The 22,507-nt window shown below is 39.7% G+C and overlaps 2 protein-coding genes and 1 pseudogene across 2 annotated transcripts; all 3 read left to right on the forward strand.

Annotated features, from left to right (window-relative positions):
* The first annotated feature begins 2,024 nt into the window (after positions 1 to 2,024).
* On the forward strand, positions 2,025 to 5,508 carry LOC112214874 (annotated as a pseudogene).
* A 1,274-nt stretch (positions 5,509 to 6,782) lies between these two features.
* Positions 6,783 to 10,578, forward strand: LOC121839358. Its single transcript, XM_042297840.1, has 6 exons — positions 6,783 to 6,919; positions 7,095 to 7,451; positions 9,125 to 9,475; positions 9,878 to 9,994; positions 10,117 to 10,166; positions 10,307 to 10,578. The coding sequence occupies exons 1-6, from the start codon at positions 6,838 to 6,840 to the stop codon at positions 10,469 to 10,471; spliced, it is 1,122 nt and encodes a 373-aa protein (XP_042153774.1). The 5' UTR covers positions 6,783 to 6,837; the 3' UTR covers positions 10,472 to 10,578.
* Positions 10,579 to 11,861: 1,283 nt separating this feature from the next.
* LOC121839395 lies at positions 11,862 to 15,623 on the forward strand. The gene is made up of 6 exons (XM_042298279.1): positions 11,862 to 11,992; positions 12,168 to 12,524; positions 14,203 to 14,553; positions 14,923 to 15,039; positions 15,162 to 15,211; positions 15,352 to 15,623. The coding sequence occupies exons 1-6, from the start codon at positions 11,911 to 11,913 to the stop codon at positions 15,514 to 15,516; spliced, it is 1,122 nt and encodes a 373-aa protein (XP_042154213.1). The 5' UTR covers positions 11,862 to 11,910; the 3' UTR covers positions 15,517 to 15,623.
* The last annotated feature ends 6,884 nt before the right edge of the window (positions 15,624 to 22,507 follow it).

The following is a 22,507-nucleotide window of genomic DNA, read 5'->3' on the forward strand; positions in this document are numbered from 1 at the left end:
AGAAAATGCTAACTTTGCGAGGTGGAATTGAGATACCGTAATAGTAGTAAAGGTGCAATGCTTAGCCATCTGAAAGGGACGCACCGTGAAACCCAAAGCGTTGCTGGCAGCAGCAGTGCTGCATTGTGAATTTACATGACATTTGGGACATTTTTCTTATTGTTTTAATGGAAAGCCAATTTTTAAAAATGCAGTTTAAATGTTAACAATTGTTTTGCACATTTATAACATGTTATAAATTTCTTTCAGCTTCATAGAATAGCCAGGATCTGACAGGTCAAACTGTCCTCCTCATTGAATCTACTTAACTACTTATGTCAAATAAGTAATCATGAGCCACAATCACTCAAAATGAAACAGAGCGATATGATGAAGACAGTCATTTTTGTGTGTAGTTTTTTAATTGAGTTCCAGGAAGTCTTTGCACACAATCCTCATATCACCCATGGAACATGTTTTTTTTTACATTTAAAAATGTTGCCCCCTTTTTCGTGGTATCCAATCTGTAGTAGTTACTGTCTTGTCTCATTGCTGCAACTCCCATACGGACTCGGGAAAGGTGAAGGTCAAGAGTCATGCGTCCTCCGAAACACAACCCAACCAAGCCACACTGCTTCTTCACACAATGCACATCCAACCCAGAAGCCAGCGGAGGAAACACTGTGCACCTGGTGACCTGGTCAGCGTGCACTGCGCCCAGCCCACCATGGGAGTCACTAGTGCGCGATGAGACAGAGATATCCCTGCCGGGCAAGCCCTCCCTAACCCAGACGACGCTGGGCCAATTGTGAGCCGCCCCATGGGCCTAGTGGCTTAGACCACTGCGCCACCCGGGAGGCCCCTCCTCTGAAATGTTTTGTCTTCTTTCAGACGTCTCCATATCATACCACTCACACCCACCTACACACAGAGAACCAGATGACAGGTACACTGCGGTCCGCTCTAAGCAAGATGAGGCCGTATCTACCCTGCTACCTGCACTCTGTGTCTCCTTGTGGTTTTCAGCAGGATGTCGATTTGCTCTAAGTTTGTTGTTCTTACAATCTTTACTCGTTGCCACTGACAATTTGCAGCCGTAAACCTACTCTATGTGTGTAGTTATCTGAAATCAGTTCCAAACCACAACAACCTGCTAATGAACTCTGTTTCAACCGTCTGAGTTAACAATCTCAGTCCAGGGGGGAGGGACAAGTTAGTGATGATGTCATGGGAGAATTTTCAGTACATTCGCAATCAGACATCTATTGTGAGGCACAAGGACTACTGTAGGGTCCTCTGGAAAGAAGACCAAAAGATGAGGAACCTCCTTTTGATAGATTCCCTCCTATGAGAACAACATTCACCAGAGAGTGATTGGCTGAGGTTTCCAATCAGTGATGCAGTGGATGTTTCTGTGAATGATAGGGAATGAGACTGCCATGCAATTGATTTGTTTTATCCTGTCATCTAATTAATTGACTTGGTCAAAAGAGTATATGTTATCTTTAGCGGACCTTATGCAATGGAGACAAGATAGCCTACAATCAAATGCACCTAAAAAAGTGACTGTTAGAACACAAATGGTAAACAAATAGAAAATTACATTTTCACAAAGATCTGACCAGAGTGAATTGGAGAAATACAAACCACAATTTCTTGCAAGACCATTCAGGAGTCAGGGTACAATACAAGACCAAAGGTTGTCTGAGTGAGGCGTAAACAAAAATGACGCGTCCAGTTCGACCAATCAACAATAACCCCATTGTTGAAGTGTTGTACACATGGTTAGACTTTTTCCACTCAAGGTGACACCTTCAAAGATGATCGCACCGTGCGTGATATTTCTCCTCCTTAAACAAATAGGTAAGTCAAATTGTTTTATTTCTCTGCTTGTGTGATGTGTACTATAAGATTTTTTATTGGGTACTGATATTACAGTCGATTTCAGGCAATCCATCTATCATGATAGCATTTTTAAGTATGTGCTGTCTAATATATGTGAGTAGCTAAGCAATTTTTGTTGTTGTGTGTGTTATAGATCATGTTCCAGCTGTAGCACAATCCCCAGCCATTCGTCTCATATCACCCAATGTTGGAGACACAGTGACTTTGCACTGTTTCTATGAAGGTGACATGGCAGTAACATTCTCCTGGTACAAGCAACCCTTTGGAAATATTCCTCGCGTCATGTCAACATTTTTTTATAAGTATGACAGTGGCGCTACATTCTACCATGAATTTAAAGGTAACCCTCGCTTCTCAGTGGAAAGTGACGAAGGGAAAAAATCACCTAAGAATCTCAGACATGGAACTCTCTGATTCAGCTTTATACTACTGTGGGAGCGCTTATGGAAACAAGGTGGAGTTTGGAGAAGGAACCCTTCTCATTGTAAAAGGTACAGAGAGAATTCTTATTTTCAGATAGTTAAACATCTTAGATTATACACAATGAGTGTAGAATAATAGCTAAAGGAAATTGAATTATTGTGACAATCAAATAAAAGGTTGATGTCCTCGCCCCCGCGTAAATCTAATTAGCATAATACACAAAAAAACACACACATCCTTCAGTTTAAGCTAGAGATATCTTTTTTTTTTTTTTGTTGCATTGGATGAGTCTCAATCCACTGCAACTGCCTATCCCACTCTTCCGCATCTGCGCTGAAAGGTGACAGAGCTAGAGTGATGTTTGGCAGACCATGAGACAATTCCTGACAATTCCTGACAATTCCTGACAATTCCGTCTTCTCACAAAATCGTCTGTAGCATTCGATTTGGCCTACAAACTGTTATGGCCTACCCATCTATGGAACGAGGAGACTCTCATGAACATGATGGTGTTCTCCGTTTTGCTATACGGCCCCCACAAGCATCTTGGGACTTGTCTGCAGTCGGTACAGCCGATCTGCCAACTTCTGTCTGTAATGTCTGAACAGTTTAGGCTACACACTGATATCACCCCTCTGACTTTCACGAAAACATACATGTTGGTTGTATTGCTCTAGACTTTTCTGATACTAGTGCATGGAGGTATATATGGAGACTGTTTACTGCCAAAAATAAGGGGTTAAATAAATGTTAAAAATATATATATATTATATCTCTCAGACAGAGGACAGACACTTCAGAACAAACTTCCCCCCAAAGATTTTTTTTGGGGGGAACTATCTGTTGTTCCATGTAGTGAATATGTTATTCAATGTGTTTGTATGTACTAATAGCAATAAAGCCAAGTACAATTTTCAATCAAATAATTGTTTAATATTTTTTTGTGGGACACTTCAAGGAGTCTTAAAATTAAAAATCAAATAGCAACATGATCCTTGGTATAACCTTCTTAAAACAAGTCCATATAGCTTAGTAGAATCCCCCAACCCCTTCCCCGGCTTAGACAGGGCTTCAGTAAAACACTTTACTAAAAAAAAGAAACGGGTTGTAAATAAATGGACTCTTATGGGTTAGGTATTGTCATAATGAGATCCTATCATTATTCAACAAATGTTAGGCAGGGATGTTTTAGATATTCAAAAGATTTACTGACATCGGCATTGTGCCATGAAGCCGTGCGGCCTGGCGGGATTGTGTTTCAGAGGACGCATGGCTCTCGACCTTCGCCTCTTCGCCTTGTACACAAACAGTGTAGAATAATAGCTAAAGGAAATGGAATTATTGTGACAATCAAATGTACATAAAAGGTTGATGTCTTCTAATTAGCATATTACACAAAAACATATATAAATCCTTCAGTTTAAGAGATATAGAGATATCTGTTTTTTTTGCATTGGATGAGTCTCAATCCACTGCAACTGCCTATCTCGCTCTTCCGCATCTGTGGTGAAAGGTGACGGAGCTAGAGCGGTGTTTGTCAGACCATGAGACATTCTGAAAATCCGTCTTCTCACAAAATCGTCTGTAGTGTTCGATCGGTTTGGCCTACAAACTGTTATGGCCTACCCCTCTACGGAACGATGGGACAATACTGTACTACCAATTGAATATCATGGAATTGGGGAGAAAAAGGGATAAAAGAATAATAAAATAAGAACAAAAATAAAAAATATTCACTTATTTTCAGGTTCAGAGTCCAACAGTAAGACAGTTATACATCAGTCTGTCTCTAAATCAGTCCAGCCAGGAGACTCTGTGTCTCTGAACTGTACGATACACACTGAGACCTGTGCAGGAGAACACAGTGTCTATTGGTTCAGACATGGCTCAGGAGAATCCCGTCCAGGAATCATTTACTCCATTGGAGACCGAAGTGATCAGTGTGAGAAGAACTCTGAGGCTGAGTCTTCCACACAGAGCTGTGTCTACAACCTCCCCAAGAGGAACCTCAGCCTCTCTGATGCTGGAACTTACTACTGTGCTGTGGCCTCATGTGGGGAGATAGTGTTTGGGAACGGGACCAAGCTGGACATTGACCGTAAGTGACATTGTGTTTTGTTATAATCTAGATTGCAGGCAAGGTGTCATTCAGTTACTTTTGTTTTTCTCTTTCATTCAGAAATCTTTGTTTTCTGTATCATTCCGATATCTTTGTCTTTCTCTTTAATTTTCATTCAGATATCTTTGTCTTTCTCTTTAATTTTCATTCAGATATCTGTTTTTCTATATCATTCAGATATCGTTTTTCTATGTCATTCAGATATCTTTGTTTTTCTATATCCTTCAGATGTCATTGTTTTTCTATATCATTTAGATATCTTTGTATATGAGAGAATAAAATATGACTCAGATCAGGCCGAGTCTTGTTGGTGTCTCTAACATTGTCATAGCTTTATCCCTCAGTGTCTCAGTGTCTCCATCCCTATTTGATATTTCACAGATGGTTGTAAGGAGGACCATCTTCTGTTCATGTATTGCCTTGGCGTAGCGTTGGGTCTGTGTGTCCTCCTCATCATTGTCCTTACTTGTGTTTTGTACAAGATGAGCAAGTGCATAGGTAAGCAATTTTATTGTGCAAGATAGAGTATGCTTTAGTTGACATGTTTTGGTCAAAATTGGTCATAGTCTCTTCATTGTATGATGATGATGATTATATTGATTAATGTGTTTGATTAAAAGGAACCCACCTTCAGCCAAGTACTCCTGCAGTCCCCAGTCATGATAACCAGGTAACCTGATCTAACACTTGTTTAGTTGTTGCTGAATCAATGTATTTTTTCTTCAATTTTATTAGAAGTTTTATTTCACAATACCACAATGTTTAGTCTAATACCAAATATTGGATTTACATTTTTGCTATTGCTCTCAGGATCAAGGTGTTGACACACTCCATTACGCCGCTCTGAACGTCGCCCACAAGAAACCAAAGTCCGGGAGACAGAGGAGCGCCATGGAGACAGACACTGTGTACTCTGGGGTGACTCCAAAACATGGACTGAATCGTGAACATTTCCTCTTTAATAACTTGAATTGATTTTGTATAATTATGTGTTTTTCAGTGTGTTACAATGACTTGTAATCTGCCAAGCTCATTTTCACATTGATACCTTCAATTTTGATCAAATAAAACATTAAACTGCTTTCATAGAGAGGAATTGTTTGATTAGCATTCATATTTTTGTTGTTACATTTCTACACTTTCACCCACAGATTCAGCATGCAACAACCATATCAAGCCTATGCTCAATGTAAAAAAAAATTGTTGGTTGCATAATAACTGTAAATATGTATCTATTGCTGGTGTTTTAGCCTCTCAAACTGTCTTCTTTTAGCTGTATCCCTTATCGTAGCTCTCTGTGGTGTTCTGACTGCCCTAAATAGATGTTCCACTCACGTAAACTCAACTCTAACCCCCAGCAATGACCGTCAATCCTAACCACGCTCTCTTTACACACCTCTGTGCATCCAAACAACAAAGATCCATTTCACTAAGATCACAATTCTGCCTCTCCATGACAGTGGCGTTCATACTTTTTTTCATGAGCATGGCCTTATTTCGATTACAGCATATTGGGTGACTGTCATTCACCCAGTTCATTGTAACAGCGATTGGTTTAGGCAATTACATGGTACTCAAATTGTCTCTATACCCATCATGAGGTTGCTACAACCTAGCATATGAATGAAAGTTTACAACGTAGGTGCACACAGGTCAAGAGACACATTTGAGGTGATGGACAGTGACACATGGACAGACATTGACATTCAATATGCCTTGCACACTCTTGCCTTCATTTAGCTGAACAAGGAGAAAATCATTAGTCCAACAGTTGCAAATGAGAGTTTCTATTGGACAAATTCAAGTATGTTAATCCACTTTTTGTTCTGTTTGCTACCATTTAAGAAACGTTTTTCAACAGAATCACTTGTGGACTTCAATGCACAACACATCAGCTGTATGTGACCGGGGGAAAAAACCTTTCCAAGCCAAACTGCTACACACAGTCTACATTGTTGTCACCATATTAGCTAAAGTAACGTCATAGTCAGCAGAGCTAATAGAACTAAAGCGTTAGTAAACTAGCTACAATCATGCATTAATGTTACAGTGTACAGTCCCTAAGCAGTTACCCGGCGGGCCCCGGTGACAATAAATTATTAAAACCAAAAGCTTACCTTGACTTGGAAGATTGGAAGAGTTCCAGTATTGTGTTGGATAGTCATAACCAGCTAGCTAACATAGCATCCCTCTGTTTGAGCAGGGTGTATCAGTAGGCTAAACTAGCTAGCCTCATTTGCTAGCTAAGTAAGTGAAACTGAAAACTGAAAAATAAAATCCTTAAAATCCTTAATTAATTTGTCAGTCAGGGTACAATACAAGACCAAAGGTTGTCTGAGTGAGGCGTAAACAAAAATGACGCGTCCAGTTCGACCAATCAACAATAACCCCATTGTTGAAGTGTTGTACACATGGTTAGACTTTTTCCACTCAAGGTGACACCTTCAAAGATGATCGCACCGTGTGTGATATTTCTCCTCCTTAAACAAATAGGTAAGTCAAATTGTTTTATTTCTCTGCTTGTGTGATGTGTACTATAAGATTTTTTATTGGGTACTGATATTACAGTCGATTTCAGGCAATCCATCTATCATGATAGCATTTTTAAGTATGTGCTGTCTAATATATGTGAGTAGCTAAGCAATTTTTGTTGTTGTGTGTGTTATAGATCATGTTCCAGCTGTAGCACAATCCCCAGCCATTCGTCTCATATCACCCAATGTTGGAGACACAGTGACTTTGCACTGTTTCTATGAAGGTGACATGGCAGTAACATTCTCCTGGTACAAGCAACCCTTTGGAAATATTCCTCGCGTCATGTCAACATTTTTTTATAAGTATGACAGTGGCGCTACATTCTACCATGAATTTAAAGGTAACCCTCGCTTCTCAGTGGAAAGTGACGAAGGAAAAAATCACCTAAGAATCTCAGACATGGAACTCTCTGATTCAGCTTTATACTACTGTGGGAGCGCTTATGGAAACAAGGTGGAGTTTGGAGAAGGAACCCTTCTCATTGTAAAAGGTACAGAGAGAATTCTTATTTTCAGATAGTTAAACATCTTAGATTATACACAATGAGTGTAGAATAATAGCTAAAGGAAATTGAATTATTGTGACAATCAAATAAAAGGTTGATGTCCTCGCCCCCGCGTAAATCTAATTAGCATAATACACAAAAAACACACAAATCCTTCAGTTTAAGCTAGAGATATCTTTTTTTTTTTTTGTTGCATTGGATGAGTCTCAATCCACTGCAACTGCCTATCCCACTCTTCCGCATCTGCGCTGAAAGGTGACAGAGCTAGAGTGATGTTTGGCAGACCATGAGACAATTCCTGACAATTCCTGACAATTCCTGACAATTCCGTCTTCTCACAAAATCGTCTGTAGCATTCGATTTGGCCTACAAACTGTTATGGCCTACCCATCTATGGAACGAGGAGACTCTCATGAACATGATGGTGTTCTCCGTTTTGCTATACGGCCCCCACAAGCATCTTGGGACTTGTCTGCAGTCGGTACAGCCGATCTGCCAACTTCTGTCTGTAATGTCTGAACAGTTTGGGCTACACACTGATATCACCTCTCTGACTTTCACGAAAACATACATGTTGGTTGTATTGCTCTAGACTTTTCTGATACTAGTGCATGGAGGTATATATGGAGACTGTTTACTGCCAAAAATAAGGGGTTAAATAAATGTTAAAAATATATATATATTATATCTCTCAGACAGAGGACAGACACTTCAGAACAAACTTCCCCCAAAGATTTTTTTGGGGGAACTATCTGTTGTTCCATGTAGTGAATATGTTATTCAATGTGTTTGTATGTACTAATAGCAATAAAGCCAAGTACAATTTTCAATCAAATAATTGTTTAATATTTTTTGTGGGACACTTCAAGGAGTCTTAAAATTAAAAATCAAATAGCAACATGATCCTTGGTATAACCTTCTTAAAACAAGTCCATATAGCTTAGTCGAATCCCCCAACCCCTTCCCCGGCTTAGACAGGGCTTCAGTAAAACACTTTACTAAAAAAAAGAAACGGGTTGTAAATAAATGGACTCTTATGGGTTAGGTATTGTCATAATGAGATCCTATCATTATTCAACAAATGTTAGGCAGGGATGTTTTGGATATTCAAAAGATTTACTGACATCGGCATTGTGCCATGAAGCCGTGCGGCCTGGCGGGATTGTGTTTCAGAGGACACATGGCTCTCGACCTTCGCCTCTTCGCCTTGTACACAAACAGTGTAGAATAATAGCTAAAGGAAATGGAATTATTGTGACAATCAAATGTACATAAAAGGTTGATGTCTTCTAATTAGCATATTACACAAAAACATATATAAATCCTTCAGTTTAAGAGATATAGAGATATCTGTTTTTTTTGCATTGGATGAGTCTCAATCCACTGCAACTGCCTATCTCGCTCTTCCGCATCTGTGGTGAAAGGTGACGGAGCTAGAGCGGTGTTTGTCAGACCATGAGACATTCTGAAAATCCGTCTTCTCACAAAATCGTCTGTAGTGTTCGATCGGTTTGGCCTACAAACTGTTATGGCCTACCCCTCTACGGAACGATGGGACAATACTGTACTACCAATTGAATATCATGGAATTGGGGAGAAAAAGGGATAAAAGAATAATAAAATAAGAACAAAAATAAAAAATATTCACTTATTTTCAGGTTCAGAGTCCAACAGTAAGACAGTTATACATCAGTCTGTCTCTAAATCAGTCCAGCCAGGAGACTCTGTGTCTCTGAACTGTACGATACACACTGAGACCTGTGCAGGAGAACACAGTGTCTATTGGTTCAGACATGGCTCAGGAGAATCCCGTCCAGGAATCATTTACTCCATTGGAGACCGAAGTGATCAGTGTGAGAAGAACTCTGAGGCTGAGTCTTCCACACAGAGCTGTGTCTACAACCTCCCCAAGAGGAACCTCAGCCTCTCTGATGCTGGAACTTACTACTGTGCTGTGGCCTCATGTGGGGAGATAGTGTTTGGGAACGGGACAAAGCTGGACATTGACCGTAAGTGACATTGTGTTTTGTTATAATCTAGATTGCAGGCAAGGTGTCATTCAGTTACTTTTGTTTTTCTCTTTCATTCAGAAATCTTTGTTTTCTGTATCATTCCGATATCTTTGTCTTTCTCTTTAATTTTCATTCAGATATCTTTGTCTTTCTCTTTAATTTTCATTCAGATATCTGTTTTTCTATATCATTCAGATATCGTTTTTCTATGTCATTCAGATATCTTTGTTTTTCTATATCCTTCAGATGTCATTGTTTTTCTATATCATTTAGATATCTTTGTATATGAGAGAATAAAATATGACTCAGATCAGGCCGAGTCTTGTTGGTGTCTCTAACATTGTCATAGCTTTATCCCTCAGTGTCTCAGTGTCTCCATCCCTATTTGATATTTCACAGATGGTTGTAAGGAGGACCATCTTCTGTTCATGTATTGCCTTGGCGTAGCGTTGGGTCTGTGTGTCCTCCTCATCATTGTCCTTACTTGTGTTTTGTACAAGATGAGCAAGTGCATAGGTAAGCAATTTTATTGTGCAAGATAGAGTATGCATTAGTTGACATGTTTTGGTCAAAATTGGTCATAGTCTCTTCATTGTATGATGATGATGATTATATTGATTAATGTGTTTGATTAAAAGGAACCCACCTTCAGCCAAGTACTCCTGCAGTCCCCAGTCATGATAACCAGGTAACCTGATCTAACACTTGTTTAGTTGTTGCTGAATCAATGTATTTTTTCTTCAATTTTATTAGAAGTTTTATTTCACAATACCACAATGTTTAGTCTAATACCAAATATTGGATTTACATTTTTGCTATTGCTCTCAGGATCAAGGTGTTGACACACTCCATTACGCCGCTCTGAACGTCGCCCACAAGAAACCAAAGTCCGGGAGACAGAGGAGCGCCATGGAGACAGACACTGTGTACTCTGGGGTGACTCCAAAACATGGACTGAATCGTGAACATTTCCTCTTTAATAACTTGAATTGATTTTGTATAATTATGTGTTTTTCAGTGTGTTACAATGACTTGTAATCTGCCAAGCTCATTTTCACATTGATACCTTCAATTTTGATCAAATAAAACATTAAACTGCTTTCATAGAGAGGAATTGTTTGATTAGCATTCATATTTTTGTTGTTACATTTCTACACTTTCACCCACAGATTCAGCATGCAACAACCATATCAAGCCTATGCTCAATGTAAAAAAAAAATTGTTGGTTGCATAATAACTGTAAATATGTATCTATTGCTGGTGTTTTAGCCTCTCAAACTGTCTTCTTTTAGCTGTATCCCTTATCGTAGCTCTCTGTGGTGTTCTGACTGCCCTAAATAGATGTTCCACTCACGTAAACTCAACTCTAACCCCCAGCAATGACCGTCAATCCTAACCACGCTCTCTTTACACACCTCTGTGCATCCAAACAACAAAGATCCATTTCACTAAGATCACAATTCTGCCTCTCCATGACAGTGGCGTTCATACTTTTTTTTCATGAGCATGGCCTTATTTCGATTACAGCATATTGGGTGACAGTCATTCACCCAGTTCATTGTAACAGCGATTGGTTTAGGCAATTACATGGTACTCAAATTGTCTCTATACCCATCATGAGGTTGCTACAACCTAGCATATGAATGAAAGTTTACAACGTAGGTGCACACAGGTCAAGAGACACATTTGAGGTGATGGACAGTGACACATGGACAGACATTGACATTCAATATGCCTTGCACACTCTTGCCTTCATTTAGCTGAACAAGGAGAAAATCATTAGTCCAACAGTTGCAAATGAGAGTTTCTATTGGACAAATTCAAGTATGTTAATCCACTTTTTGTTCTGTTTGCTACCATTTAAGAAACGTTTTTCAACAGAATCACTTGTGGACTTCAATGCACAACACATCAGCTGTATGTGACCGGGGGAAAAAACCTTTCCAAGCCAAACTGCTACACACAGTCTACATTGTTGTCACCATATTAGCTAAAGTAACGTCATAGTCAGCAGAGCTAATAGAACTAAAGCGTTAGTAAACTAGCTACAATCATGCATTAATGTTACAGTGTACAGTCCCTAAGCAGTTACCCCGGCGGGCCCCGGTGACAATAAATTATTAAAACCAAAAGCTTACCTTGACTTGGAAGATTGGAAGAGTTCCAGTATTGTGTTGGATAGTCATAACCAGCTAGCTAACATAGCATCCCTCTGTTTGAGCAGGGTGTATCAGTAGGCTAAACTAGCTAGCCTCATTTGCTAGCTAAGTAAGTGAAACTGAAAACTGAAAAATAAAATCCTTAAAATCCTTAATTAATTTGTCAGTCAGGGTACAATACAAGACCAAAGGTTGTCTGAGTGAGGCGTAAACAAAAATGACGCGTCCAGTTCGACCAATCAACAATAACCCCATTGTTGAAGTGTTGTACACATGGTTAGACTTTTTCCACTCAAGGTGACACCTTCAAAGATGATCGCACCGTGTGTGATATTTCTCCTCCTTAAACAAATAGGTAAGTCAAATTGTTTTATTTCTCTGCTTGTGTGATGTGTACTATAAGATTTTTTATTGGGTACTGATATTACAGTCGATTTCAGGCAATCCATCTATCATGATAGCATTTTTAAGTATGTGCTGTCTAATATATGTGAGTAGCTAAGCAATTTTTGTTGTTGTGTGTGTTATAGATCATGTTCCAGCTGTAGCACAATCCCCAGCCATTCGTCTCATATCACCCAATGTTGGAGACACAGTGACTTTGCACTGTTTCTATGAAGGTGACATGGCAGTAACATTCTCCTGGTACAAGCAACCCTTTGGAAATATTCCTCGCGTCATGTCAACATTTTTTTATAAGTATGACAGTGGCGCTACATTCTACCATGAATTTAAAGGTAACCCTCGCTTCTCAGTGGAAAGTGACGAAGGAAAAAATCACCTAAGAATCTCAGACATGGAACTCTCTGATTCAGCTTTATACTACTGTGGGAGCGCTTATGGAAACAAGGTGGAGTTTGGAGAAGGAACCCTTCTCATTGTAAAAGGTACAGAGAGAATTCTTATTTTCAGATAGTTAAACATCTTAGATTATACACAATGAGTGTAGAATAATAGCTAAAGGAAATTGAATTATTGTGACAATCAAATAAAAGGTTGATGTCCTCGCCCCCGCGTAAATCTAATTAGCATAATACACAAAAACACACAAATCCTTCAGTTTAAGCTAGAGATATTTTTTTTTTTTTTTTGTTGCATTGGATGAGTCTCAATCCACTGCAACTGCCTATCCCACTCTTCCGCATCTGCGCTGAAAGGTGACAGAGCTAGAGTGATGTTTGGCAGACCATGAGACAATTCCTGACAATTCCTGACAATTCCTGACAATTCCGTCTTCTCACAAAATCGTCTGTAGCATTCGATTTGGCCTACAAACTGTTATGGCCTACCCATCTATGGAACGAGGAGACTCTCATGAACATGATGGTGTTCTCCGTTTTGCTATACGGCCCCCACAAGCATCTTGGGACTTGTCTGCAGTCGGTACAGCCGATCTGCCAACTTCTGTCTGTAATGTCTGAACAGTTTGGGCTACACACTGATATCACCTCTCTGACTTTCACGAAAACATACATGTTGGTTGTATTGCTCTAGACTTTTCTGATACTAGTGCATGGAGGTATATATGGAGACTGTTTACTGCCAAAAATAAGGGGTTAAATAAATGTTAAAAATATATATATATTATATCTCTCAGACAGAGGACAGACACTTCAGAACAAACTTCCCCCCAAAGATTTTTTTTGGGGGGGAACTATCTGTTGTTCCATGTAGTGAATATGTTATTCAATGTGTTTGTATGTACTAATAGCAATAAAGCCAAGTACAATTTTCAATCAAATAATTGTTTAATATTTTTTTGTGGGACACTTCAAGGAGTCTTAAAATTAAAAATCAAATAGCAACATGATCCTTGGTATAACCTTCTTAAAACAAGTCCATATAGCTTAGTCGAATCCCCCAACCCCTTCCCCGGCTTAGACAGGGCTTCAGTAAAACACTTTACTAAAAAAAAGAAACGGGTTGTAAATAAATGGACTCTTATGGGTTAGGTATTGTCATAATGAGATCCTATCATTATTCAACAAATGTTAGGCAGGGATGTTTTGGATATTCAAAAGATTTACTGACATCGGCATTGTGCCATGAAGCCGTGCGGCCTGGCGGGATTGTGTTTCAGAGGACGCATGGCTCTCGACCTTCGCCTCTTCGCCTTGTACACAAACAGTGTAGAATAATAGCTAAAGGAAATGGAATTATTGTGACAATCAAATGTACATAAAAGGTTGATGTCTTCTAATTAGCATATTACACAAAAACATATATAAATCCTTCAGTTTAAGAGATATAGAGATATCTGTTTTTTTTGCATTGGATGAGTCTCAATCCACTGCAACTGCCTATCTCGCTCTTCCGCATCTGTGGTGAAAGGTGACGGAGCTAGAGCGGTGTTTGTCAGACCATGAGACATTCTGAAAATCCGTCTTCTCACAAAATCGTCTGTAGTGTTCGATCGGTTTGGCCTACAAACTGTTATGGCCTACCCCTCTACAGAACGATGGGACAATACTGTACTACCAATTGAATATCATGGAATTGGGGAGAAAAAGGGATAAAAGAATAATAAAATAAGAACAAAAATAAAAAATATTCACTTATTTTCAGGTTCAGAGTCCAACAGTAAGACAGTTATACATCAGTCTGTCTCTAAATCAGTCCAGCCAGGAGACTCTGTGTCTCTGAACTGTACGATACACACTGAGACCTGTGCAGGAGAACACAGTGTCTATTGGTTCAGACATGGCTCAGGAGAATCCCGTCCAGGAATCATTTACTCCATTGGAGACCGAAGTGATCAGTGTGAGAAGAACTCTGAGGCTGAGTCTTCCACACAGAGCTGTGTCTACAACCTCCCCAAGAGGAACCTCAGCCTCTCTGATGCTGGAACTTACTACTGTGCTGTGGCCTCATGTGGGGAGATAGTGTTTGGGAACGGGACCAAGCTGGACATTGACCGTAAGTGACATTGTGTTTTGTTATAATCTAGATTGCAGGCAAGGTGTCATTCAGTTACTTTTGTTTTTCTCTTTCATTCAGAAATCTTTGTTTTCTGTATCATTCCGATATCTTTGTCTTTCTCTTTAATTTTCATTCAGATATCTGTTTTTCTATATCATTCAGATATCGTTTTTCTATGTCATTCAGATATCTTTGTTTTTCTATATCCTTCAGATGTCATTGTTTTTCTATATCATTTAGATATCTTTGTATATGAGAGAATAAAATATGACTCAGATCAGGCCGAGTCTTGTTGGTGTCTCTAACATTGTCATAGCTTTATCCCTCAGTGTCTCAGTGTCTCCATCCCTATTTGATATTTCACAGATGGTTGTAAGGAGGACCATCTTCTGTTCATGTATTGCCTTGGCGTAGCGTTGGGTCTGTGTGTCCTCCTCATCATTGTCCTTACTTGTGTTTTGTACAAGATGAGCAAGTGCATAGGTAAGCAATTTTATTGTGCAAGATAGAGTATGCTTTAGTTGACATGTTTTGGTCAAAATTGGTCATAGTCTCTTCATTGTATGATGATGATGATTATATTGATTAATGTGTTTGATTAAAAGGAACCCACCTTCAGCCAAGTACTCCTGCAGTCCCCAGTCATGATAACCAGGTAACCTGATCTAACACTTGTTTAGTTGTTGCTGAATCAATGTATTTTTTCTTCAATTTTATTAGAAGTTTTATTTCACAATACCACAATGTTTAGTCTAATACCAAATATTGGATTTACATTTTTGCTATTGCTCTCAGGATCAAGGTGTTGACACACTCCATTACGCCGCTCTGAACGTCGCCCACAAGAAACCAAAGTCCGGGAGACAGAGGAGCGCCATGGAGACAGACACTGTGTACTCTGGGGTGACTCCAAAACATGGACTGAATCGTGAACATTTCCTCTTTAATAACTTGAATTGATTTTGTATAATTATGTGTTTTTCAGTGTGTTACAATGACTTGTAATCTGCCAAGCTCATTTTCACATTGATACCTTCAATTTTGATCAAATAAAACATTAAACTGCTTTCATAGAGAGGAATTGTTTGATTAGCATTCATATTTTTGTTGTTACATTTCTACACTTTCACCCACAGATTCAGCATGCAACAACCATATCAAGCCTATGCTCAATGTAAAAAAAAAAATTGTTGGTTGCATAATAACTGTAAATATGTATCTATTGCTGGTGTTTTAGCCTCTCAAACTGTCTTCTTTTAGCTGTATCCCTTATCGTAGCTCTCTGTGGTGTTCTGACTGCCCTAAATAGATGTTCCACTCACGTAAACTCAACTCTAACCCCCAGCAATGACCGTCAATCCTAACCACGCTCTCTTTACACACCTCTGTGCATCCAAACAACAAAGATCCATTTCACTAAGATCACAATTCTGCCTCTCCATGACAGTGGCGTTCATACTTTTTTTTCATGAGCATGGCCTTATTTCGATTACAGCATATTGGGTGACTGTCATTCACCCAGTTCATTGTAACAGCGATTGGTTTAGGCAATTACATGGTACTCAAATTGTCTCTATACCCATCATGAGGTTGCTACAACCTAGCATATGAATGAAAGTTTACAACGTAGGTGCACACAGGTCAAGAGACACATTTGAGGTGATGGACAGTGACACATGGACAGACATTGACATTCAATATGCCTTGCACACTCTTGCCTTCATTTAGCTGAACAAGGAGAAAATCATTAGTCCAACAGTTGCAAATGAGAGTTTCTATTGGACAAATTCAAGTATGTTAATCCACTTTTTGTTCTGTTTGCTACCATTTAAGAAACGTTTTTCAACAGAATCACTTGTGGACTTCAATGCACAACACATCAGCTGTATGTGACCGGGGGAAAAAACCTTTCCAAGCCAAACTGCTACACACAGTCTACATTGTTGTCACCATATTAGCTAAAGTAACGTCATAGTCAGCAGAGCTAATAGAACTAAAGCGTTAGTAAACTAGCTACAATCATGCATTAATGTTACAGTGTACAGTCCCTAAGCAGTTACCCCGGCGGGCCCCGGTGACAATAAATTATTAAAACCAAAAGCTTACCTTGACTTGGAAGATTGGAAGAGTTCCAGTATTGTGTTGGATAGTCATAACCAGCTAGCTAACATAGCATCCCTCTGTTTGAGCAGGGTGTATCAGTAGGCTAAACTAGCTAGCCTCATTTGCTAGCTAAGTAAGTGAAACTGAAAACTGAAAAATAAAATCCTTAAAATCCTTAATTAATTTGTTCAAAACTGTTCAACTATTGTCTTTCTCTCTCTTTGAGTCAACTACTCACCAGATGTTATGCACTGCAGTGCTAGCTAGCTGTAGCATATGCTTTCAGTCTTAGATTAATCCTCTGATCCTTTGATTGGTTGGACAACATGTCAGTTCATGCTGCAAGAGCTCAGACAGGTTGGAGGACATCCTCCGGAAGTTATTTTAATTACTGTGCAAGTCTATGGATGGGGGTGAGAACCATGAGCCTCCTAGGTTTTGTATTGAAGTCAATGTACCCAGAGGAGGACGGAAGCTAGCTGTCCACCAGCTACACCATGTTGTTACCCTACTGAGTGCTATTGAAGCTACTGCAGACCTTTGCGAAATCGTTTTTTAAAATCAATTATTTGGTGATTTGATTATATTTAGTATAGTTTTATCTAAAAAATGATAACTTTTGAAATGTTTTTATTCTTATGAAATCCCTTCTCCACTGAGGAATTACCACTGCTCCATGAGATAAGGAAACTAAAAATAAACTTAGCGGAATATGCTTTGAACAGAATTGATATGGTTGAGAGACTGATTTCAAATATGACAATGTTCACATTGTAACTAAGCAGTTTTCACAAACTATTGACAAAATGTGAATTGGTATAAGTGCACCTTGCAGAACTGCAATCCGTTTCTTTTTCAACAGGGAGCAGCAGTGAACGTGGAAGTCCCAATAACTGTCTCAACAGTAGAGTTGGCAGCAACTTGTAGAAGGGCTCAAAATGTCCACGAATTTGATGAAGTATCATTAACAGCGTGCTTTTATGTGATAGTTCATGTGTCCAGCCTAAATAGCAGTCAAACTTATGCCAAAAATGTAAATGACTACTAACCTCAACATAGTTATAATAAAGTGTAGCTCAGTAACAAGGAGCAACAATAATTCAAAATGAAACCGGTAGTAGAGTGATCTATGTATGATGAAGACAATGACTCATTTGTTTGAGTGTGTAGTTTTGTAATTGAGTTCCAGGGAGTCTTTGCATGAGTAAGGCATACAACCTATTGTTTCAAGTCATATCTCTTTTGAAATGTCTTGACCTTCTTTTAGACATGTTGATAGCATGACACTCACATCCACCCACACATCGAACAAGTTCACAGGTACTTGCGGTCTGCTCTAAATACGAGGCCTTATCTAGGCTTTGGTCCGGCCTGCTGGCCTTGTACACACAGGACCCTCCTACCTGCTATCTGTGTCTCTGTGGTTTTTAGCAGGATGTCTATCTGTTGTTTTCACATGTGTTACTGTTGCATGTGTTACTGTTACTGTTATTAGTCGTCACTTGAGCCGAATACAACAGTGAAATGTGAAATGCTTACTTAGGAGCCCCTAACCAACAGTGCAGTTTAAAAAAATAAGAATAAGAGATAAAAGTCACAAGTAATTAAAGATTAGCAGTTAAAAAATAACAATATATACAGGGGGGTGCCGGTACAGAGTCAATGTGTGGGGGCACCAGTTAGTTGAGGTAGTATGGACCTAGAAATGATGCTCCGGTACCGCTTGGACCATTTAGCAGATGTTATTGCGGGTGTAGAGAAATGTTTGTCTTCCTAGCTCCAACAGTGCAGTAATATCTAACAATACACAACAATACACACAAATCTCAAAAGTAAAAGAATGGAATTAAGAAACATAGAAATGTTGGGACGATTAATGTCAGATTGCGGAGTATAAATGTATGATGGGATGTATAGACAATATGGACAGTATATGGATAGAATATGTAGTATACCGGAAGAATAGAATAGAATAGTATATATCCAGCAATAGTTCATTAGGATAGGCCTTGACTAGTATACAGTATACAGTGCATTCGGAAAGTGTTCAGACCCCTTGACTTTTTCCACATTTTGTTACGTTACAGCCTTATTCAAAAATGGATTAAATTGTCATTTTTTCCTCATCAATCTACACACAATACCCCATAATGACTTAGCAAAAACAGGTTTGTGGAACGTTTTTCAAATGTATAAAAAATGTACAACTGAAAAATCACATTTACACAAAGTATACAGACCCTTTACTCAGTACTTTGTTGAAGCATCTTTGACAGCGATTACAGTTTTCTTGGGTATGATTCTACAAACTTGGCACACCTGTGTTTGGGTAGTTTCTCCCATTCATCTCTGCAGATCCTCTCAAGCTCTGTCAGGTTGGACGGGGAGTGTCACTGCACAGCTATTTTCAGGTTTCTCCAGAGATATTCAATCAAGTCTGGGCTCTGGCTGGGCCACTCAAAGACATTCAGAGACTTGTCCCGAAGCCACTCCTGCGTTGTCTTGGCTGTGTGTTTAGGGTCGTTGTCCTGACCCCCGTTGATGCATTGGGCAGACCGCTTCACCCTCTGGAGAGCCCTGAGGTTGCAGACGGTGCAGTTGCCATACCAGGTGGTGATACAGCCCAACAGGATACTCTCAATGGTGCATCTGTAAAAGTTTGTGAGGGTCTTATTGGCCAAGTCAAATTTATTCAGCCTCCTGAAGTTGAAGATGTTCTGTTGCGTCTTCTTCACCACACTGTCTGTGTAGGTGGACCATTTCAGATTGCCAGTGATGTGTACGCAGAGGAACTTGAAGCTTTTCATCTTCTCCACTGCGGCCAAGTTCGATGGGGGCTTGTTCCGTCTGTTGTCTCCTGAAGTCCACGATCAGCTCTTTCATTTTGTTGACGTTGAGGGAGAGGTAATTTTCATGGCACCACTTCGGTAGGGCCCTCACCTCCTTCCTTTAGGCTTTCTCGTTGTTGTTGATAATCAGTCCTACCACTGTTGTGCTGTCTGCAAACCTGAGGATTCAGTTGAAGACGTGAGTGGCTGAGTATGCACCCTTGTGGGGCCCTTTGTAGGATCAGTCTAGTGGAGGTGTTGTTGCCTACCTTCACTGCCTGGGGGGTGGCACGTCAGGAAGCCCAGGACCCAGTTGCACAGGGTGGGGTTCAGACCCAGGGCCTCGGACTTAATGATGAGCTTGGAGGGCACTATGGTGTTGAAGGCTGAGCTGTAGTCGATGAACAGCATTCTTACATAGGTATTCCTTTTGTCCAGATGGTATAGGGCAGTGTGCAATGCGTCATCAATTGCGTCATCCGTGGATCTGTTGGGGCGGTATGCAAATTGCATTGGGTCTAGGGTGTCGGGTAAGGTGGAGGTGATACAGTATGATCCTTAACTAGCCTCTCAAAGCACTTCATGGTAACAGAAGTGAGTGCTAAGGGGCGATAGTCATTTAATTCAGTTACCTTCACTTTCTTGGGTACAGGAACAATGGTGGACAACTTGAAGCAAGTGTGGACAACAGACTGGGATAGGGAGAGATTTAATATCTTGTCCAGAACAACATATGGGAGCAAGTAGGGTTAAGTGCCTTGCTCAAGGGCACATTCACCGATTTTTAACCTAGTCGGCACAAGGATTTTAACCAGCAACCTTTTGGTTACTGGCCCAATGCTCTTAACTGCTAGACAAGACATGTTCTATTCATAACAGCCCTCCCATGAGTCATCTGGAGTACTGTAACTGTTGAATGACCTGTTTAAAATAAAATAAAGTTTTCTTTCAAATACTTTAGGTACATTTGGTTTTGTTGTCTTCTGCAATGGAGGCAAGATAAATCAAGGGTGACTAAAGTAGGTTTGAGAAAACAAATAGCCTACTATTTTGACCTAGTGTTCTCCAGAGGTGAGAAAACAAACAACCTACTATTTTGACCCAGGGACCTCCAGGGAGGTGAGGAAACAAATAGTCTAATATTTTGACCCAGGGACCTCCAGGGAGGTGAGGAAACAAATAGTCTACTATTTTGACCCAGGGACCTCCAGGGAGGTGAGGAAACAAATAGTCTACTATTTTGACCCAGGGACCTCCAGGGAGGTGAGGAAACAAATAGTCTAATATTTTGACCCAGGGACCTCCAGGGAGGTGAGGAAACAAATAGTCTACTATTTTGACCCAGGGACCTCCAGGGAGGTGAGGAAACAAATAGTCTAATATTTTGACCCAGGGACCTCCAGGGAGGTGAGGAAACAAATAGTCTAATATTTTGACCCAGGGACCTCCAGGGAGGTGAGGAAACAAATAGTCTAATATTTTGACCCAGGGACCTCCAGGGAGGTGAGAAAACTACGAACCACCAAACAGGCAAAACCTTCAAGACAGTTATTTGCATTCTACAGCTTCCTGTGTCTCAGTGAGTCCAGCCAGTAGACTGTGTGACTCTGTATGGTGCAATAGACCACAAGACCATGGTCGCCTGAATGAGAAGTCAACAAAGAAGATTGGGTCCAGTTCTACCAATCACCCATTAGCACTTTGTTGAAGTGTTGTATACATGGGTCGACTTTCTCCACTCAAGATGGGATATTCAAAGATGGCGTCACTGTTGATGATATTTCTAAGTCTCAAAGGAATGGGTGAGTTATATAAGTTATATATTTCTATACTTATGGGATGTGCACCCCAAAAAAGGCATGGGTATTTCAAGATTATTCACAGTTTGAGGCTATCAACACTCAATTTGTTGTATTTTGAGGTGTATAATGGCTAATAATGGCTAATATTTTGAATACGGTAGGTCATGTTTTTTTGTGTGTTTAGTCTAGATCATGTTCTAGCTCCATCCTCAGACATTCATCTCATATTAGCCAACGTTTCACTGCACTACAATTTCCCAAATAAATAAGCAGCTTGATCAAGCTAATATTTGATTGCCTTTATTCAATAACTTTGATTTGCTTTATATTGTCTTCTTCACAAGCTTAACATGTTCAAACTATGTTAGGACAGAGAATAATTATTATAGTACGTTTTATTCCTGTTCAGACATGCAATTAAATCCACCAGTTAAGTGTTCCCTCCTACTATATGATGGCTACGGGTAGAATGTCATCATACTGTGTATGAAGCTGCCCCTTTGTCAGAGACAAACTCTGACATTACAATGATGAATAGACATTGATCTATCTTTTTGCTTTATGCTAACTTGTGTAAGAATTGTGAATTTAGATCCTTTTTTCAAAAAAGCTTTTGGAATCCATTTGAATTACTTTATAGTATGAATATTATACGTATTTTGTATGTTTTTTGGTCTATATCTATATCTTGATCTTCAATCTATATTGTTTGTTTCCTTTTACAGTTTGTTCCTTTATCAAGGACATAGTCCAACCAGGCCTGGTCATGGTTACTGAGATGGGAGGTAGTGTGACTATCACTTGCTTTTGGCCGCTTGGTTCAGGCAGACTGTTGGACAGAGACCCCTTCTCATGGCATCATCACTTTTCATTGGCCAAGATGGTTTTTACTACAACAGCTTTACCAAGGACTTCACTGGGACTAAACGTCTGATTGTGAAGAGAGGAGTTGACAGCTTTAACCCGACCATCTCTAAGACACAGTTAGGGGACTCAGCTACATGCTAATGTGCTGCTATTGAAGTGGGCCAAGTCACATTTGGAGGAGCTGTTTTGATTGTCAAAGGCAACCTAACCTACTTCTTTCTTTTAGATTTTTCTTTTGCATCCATGAAATTCTAAATATACATTAAATTGTTGATGAATAAAAGTAGCAGTGCAAAATAGTCTTTTAAGATTTAGAGTCCAACAGCATGTCTGGTAATGGGACCAAGCTGG

This window comes from Oncorhynchus tshawytscha, linkage group LG15 (assembly GCF_018296145.1).
Source record: "Oncorhynchus tshawytscha isolate Ot180627B linkage group LG15, Otsh_v2.0, whole genome shotgun sequence".
NCBI lineage: Eukaryota > Metazoa > Chordata > Actinopteri > Salmoniformes > Salmonidae > Oncorhynchus > Oncorhynchus tshawytscha.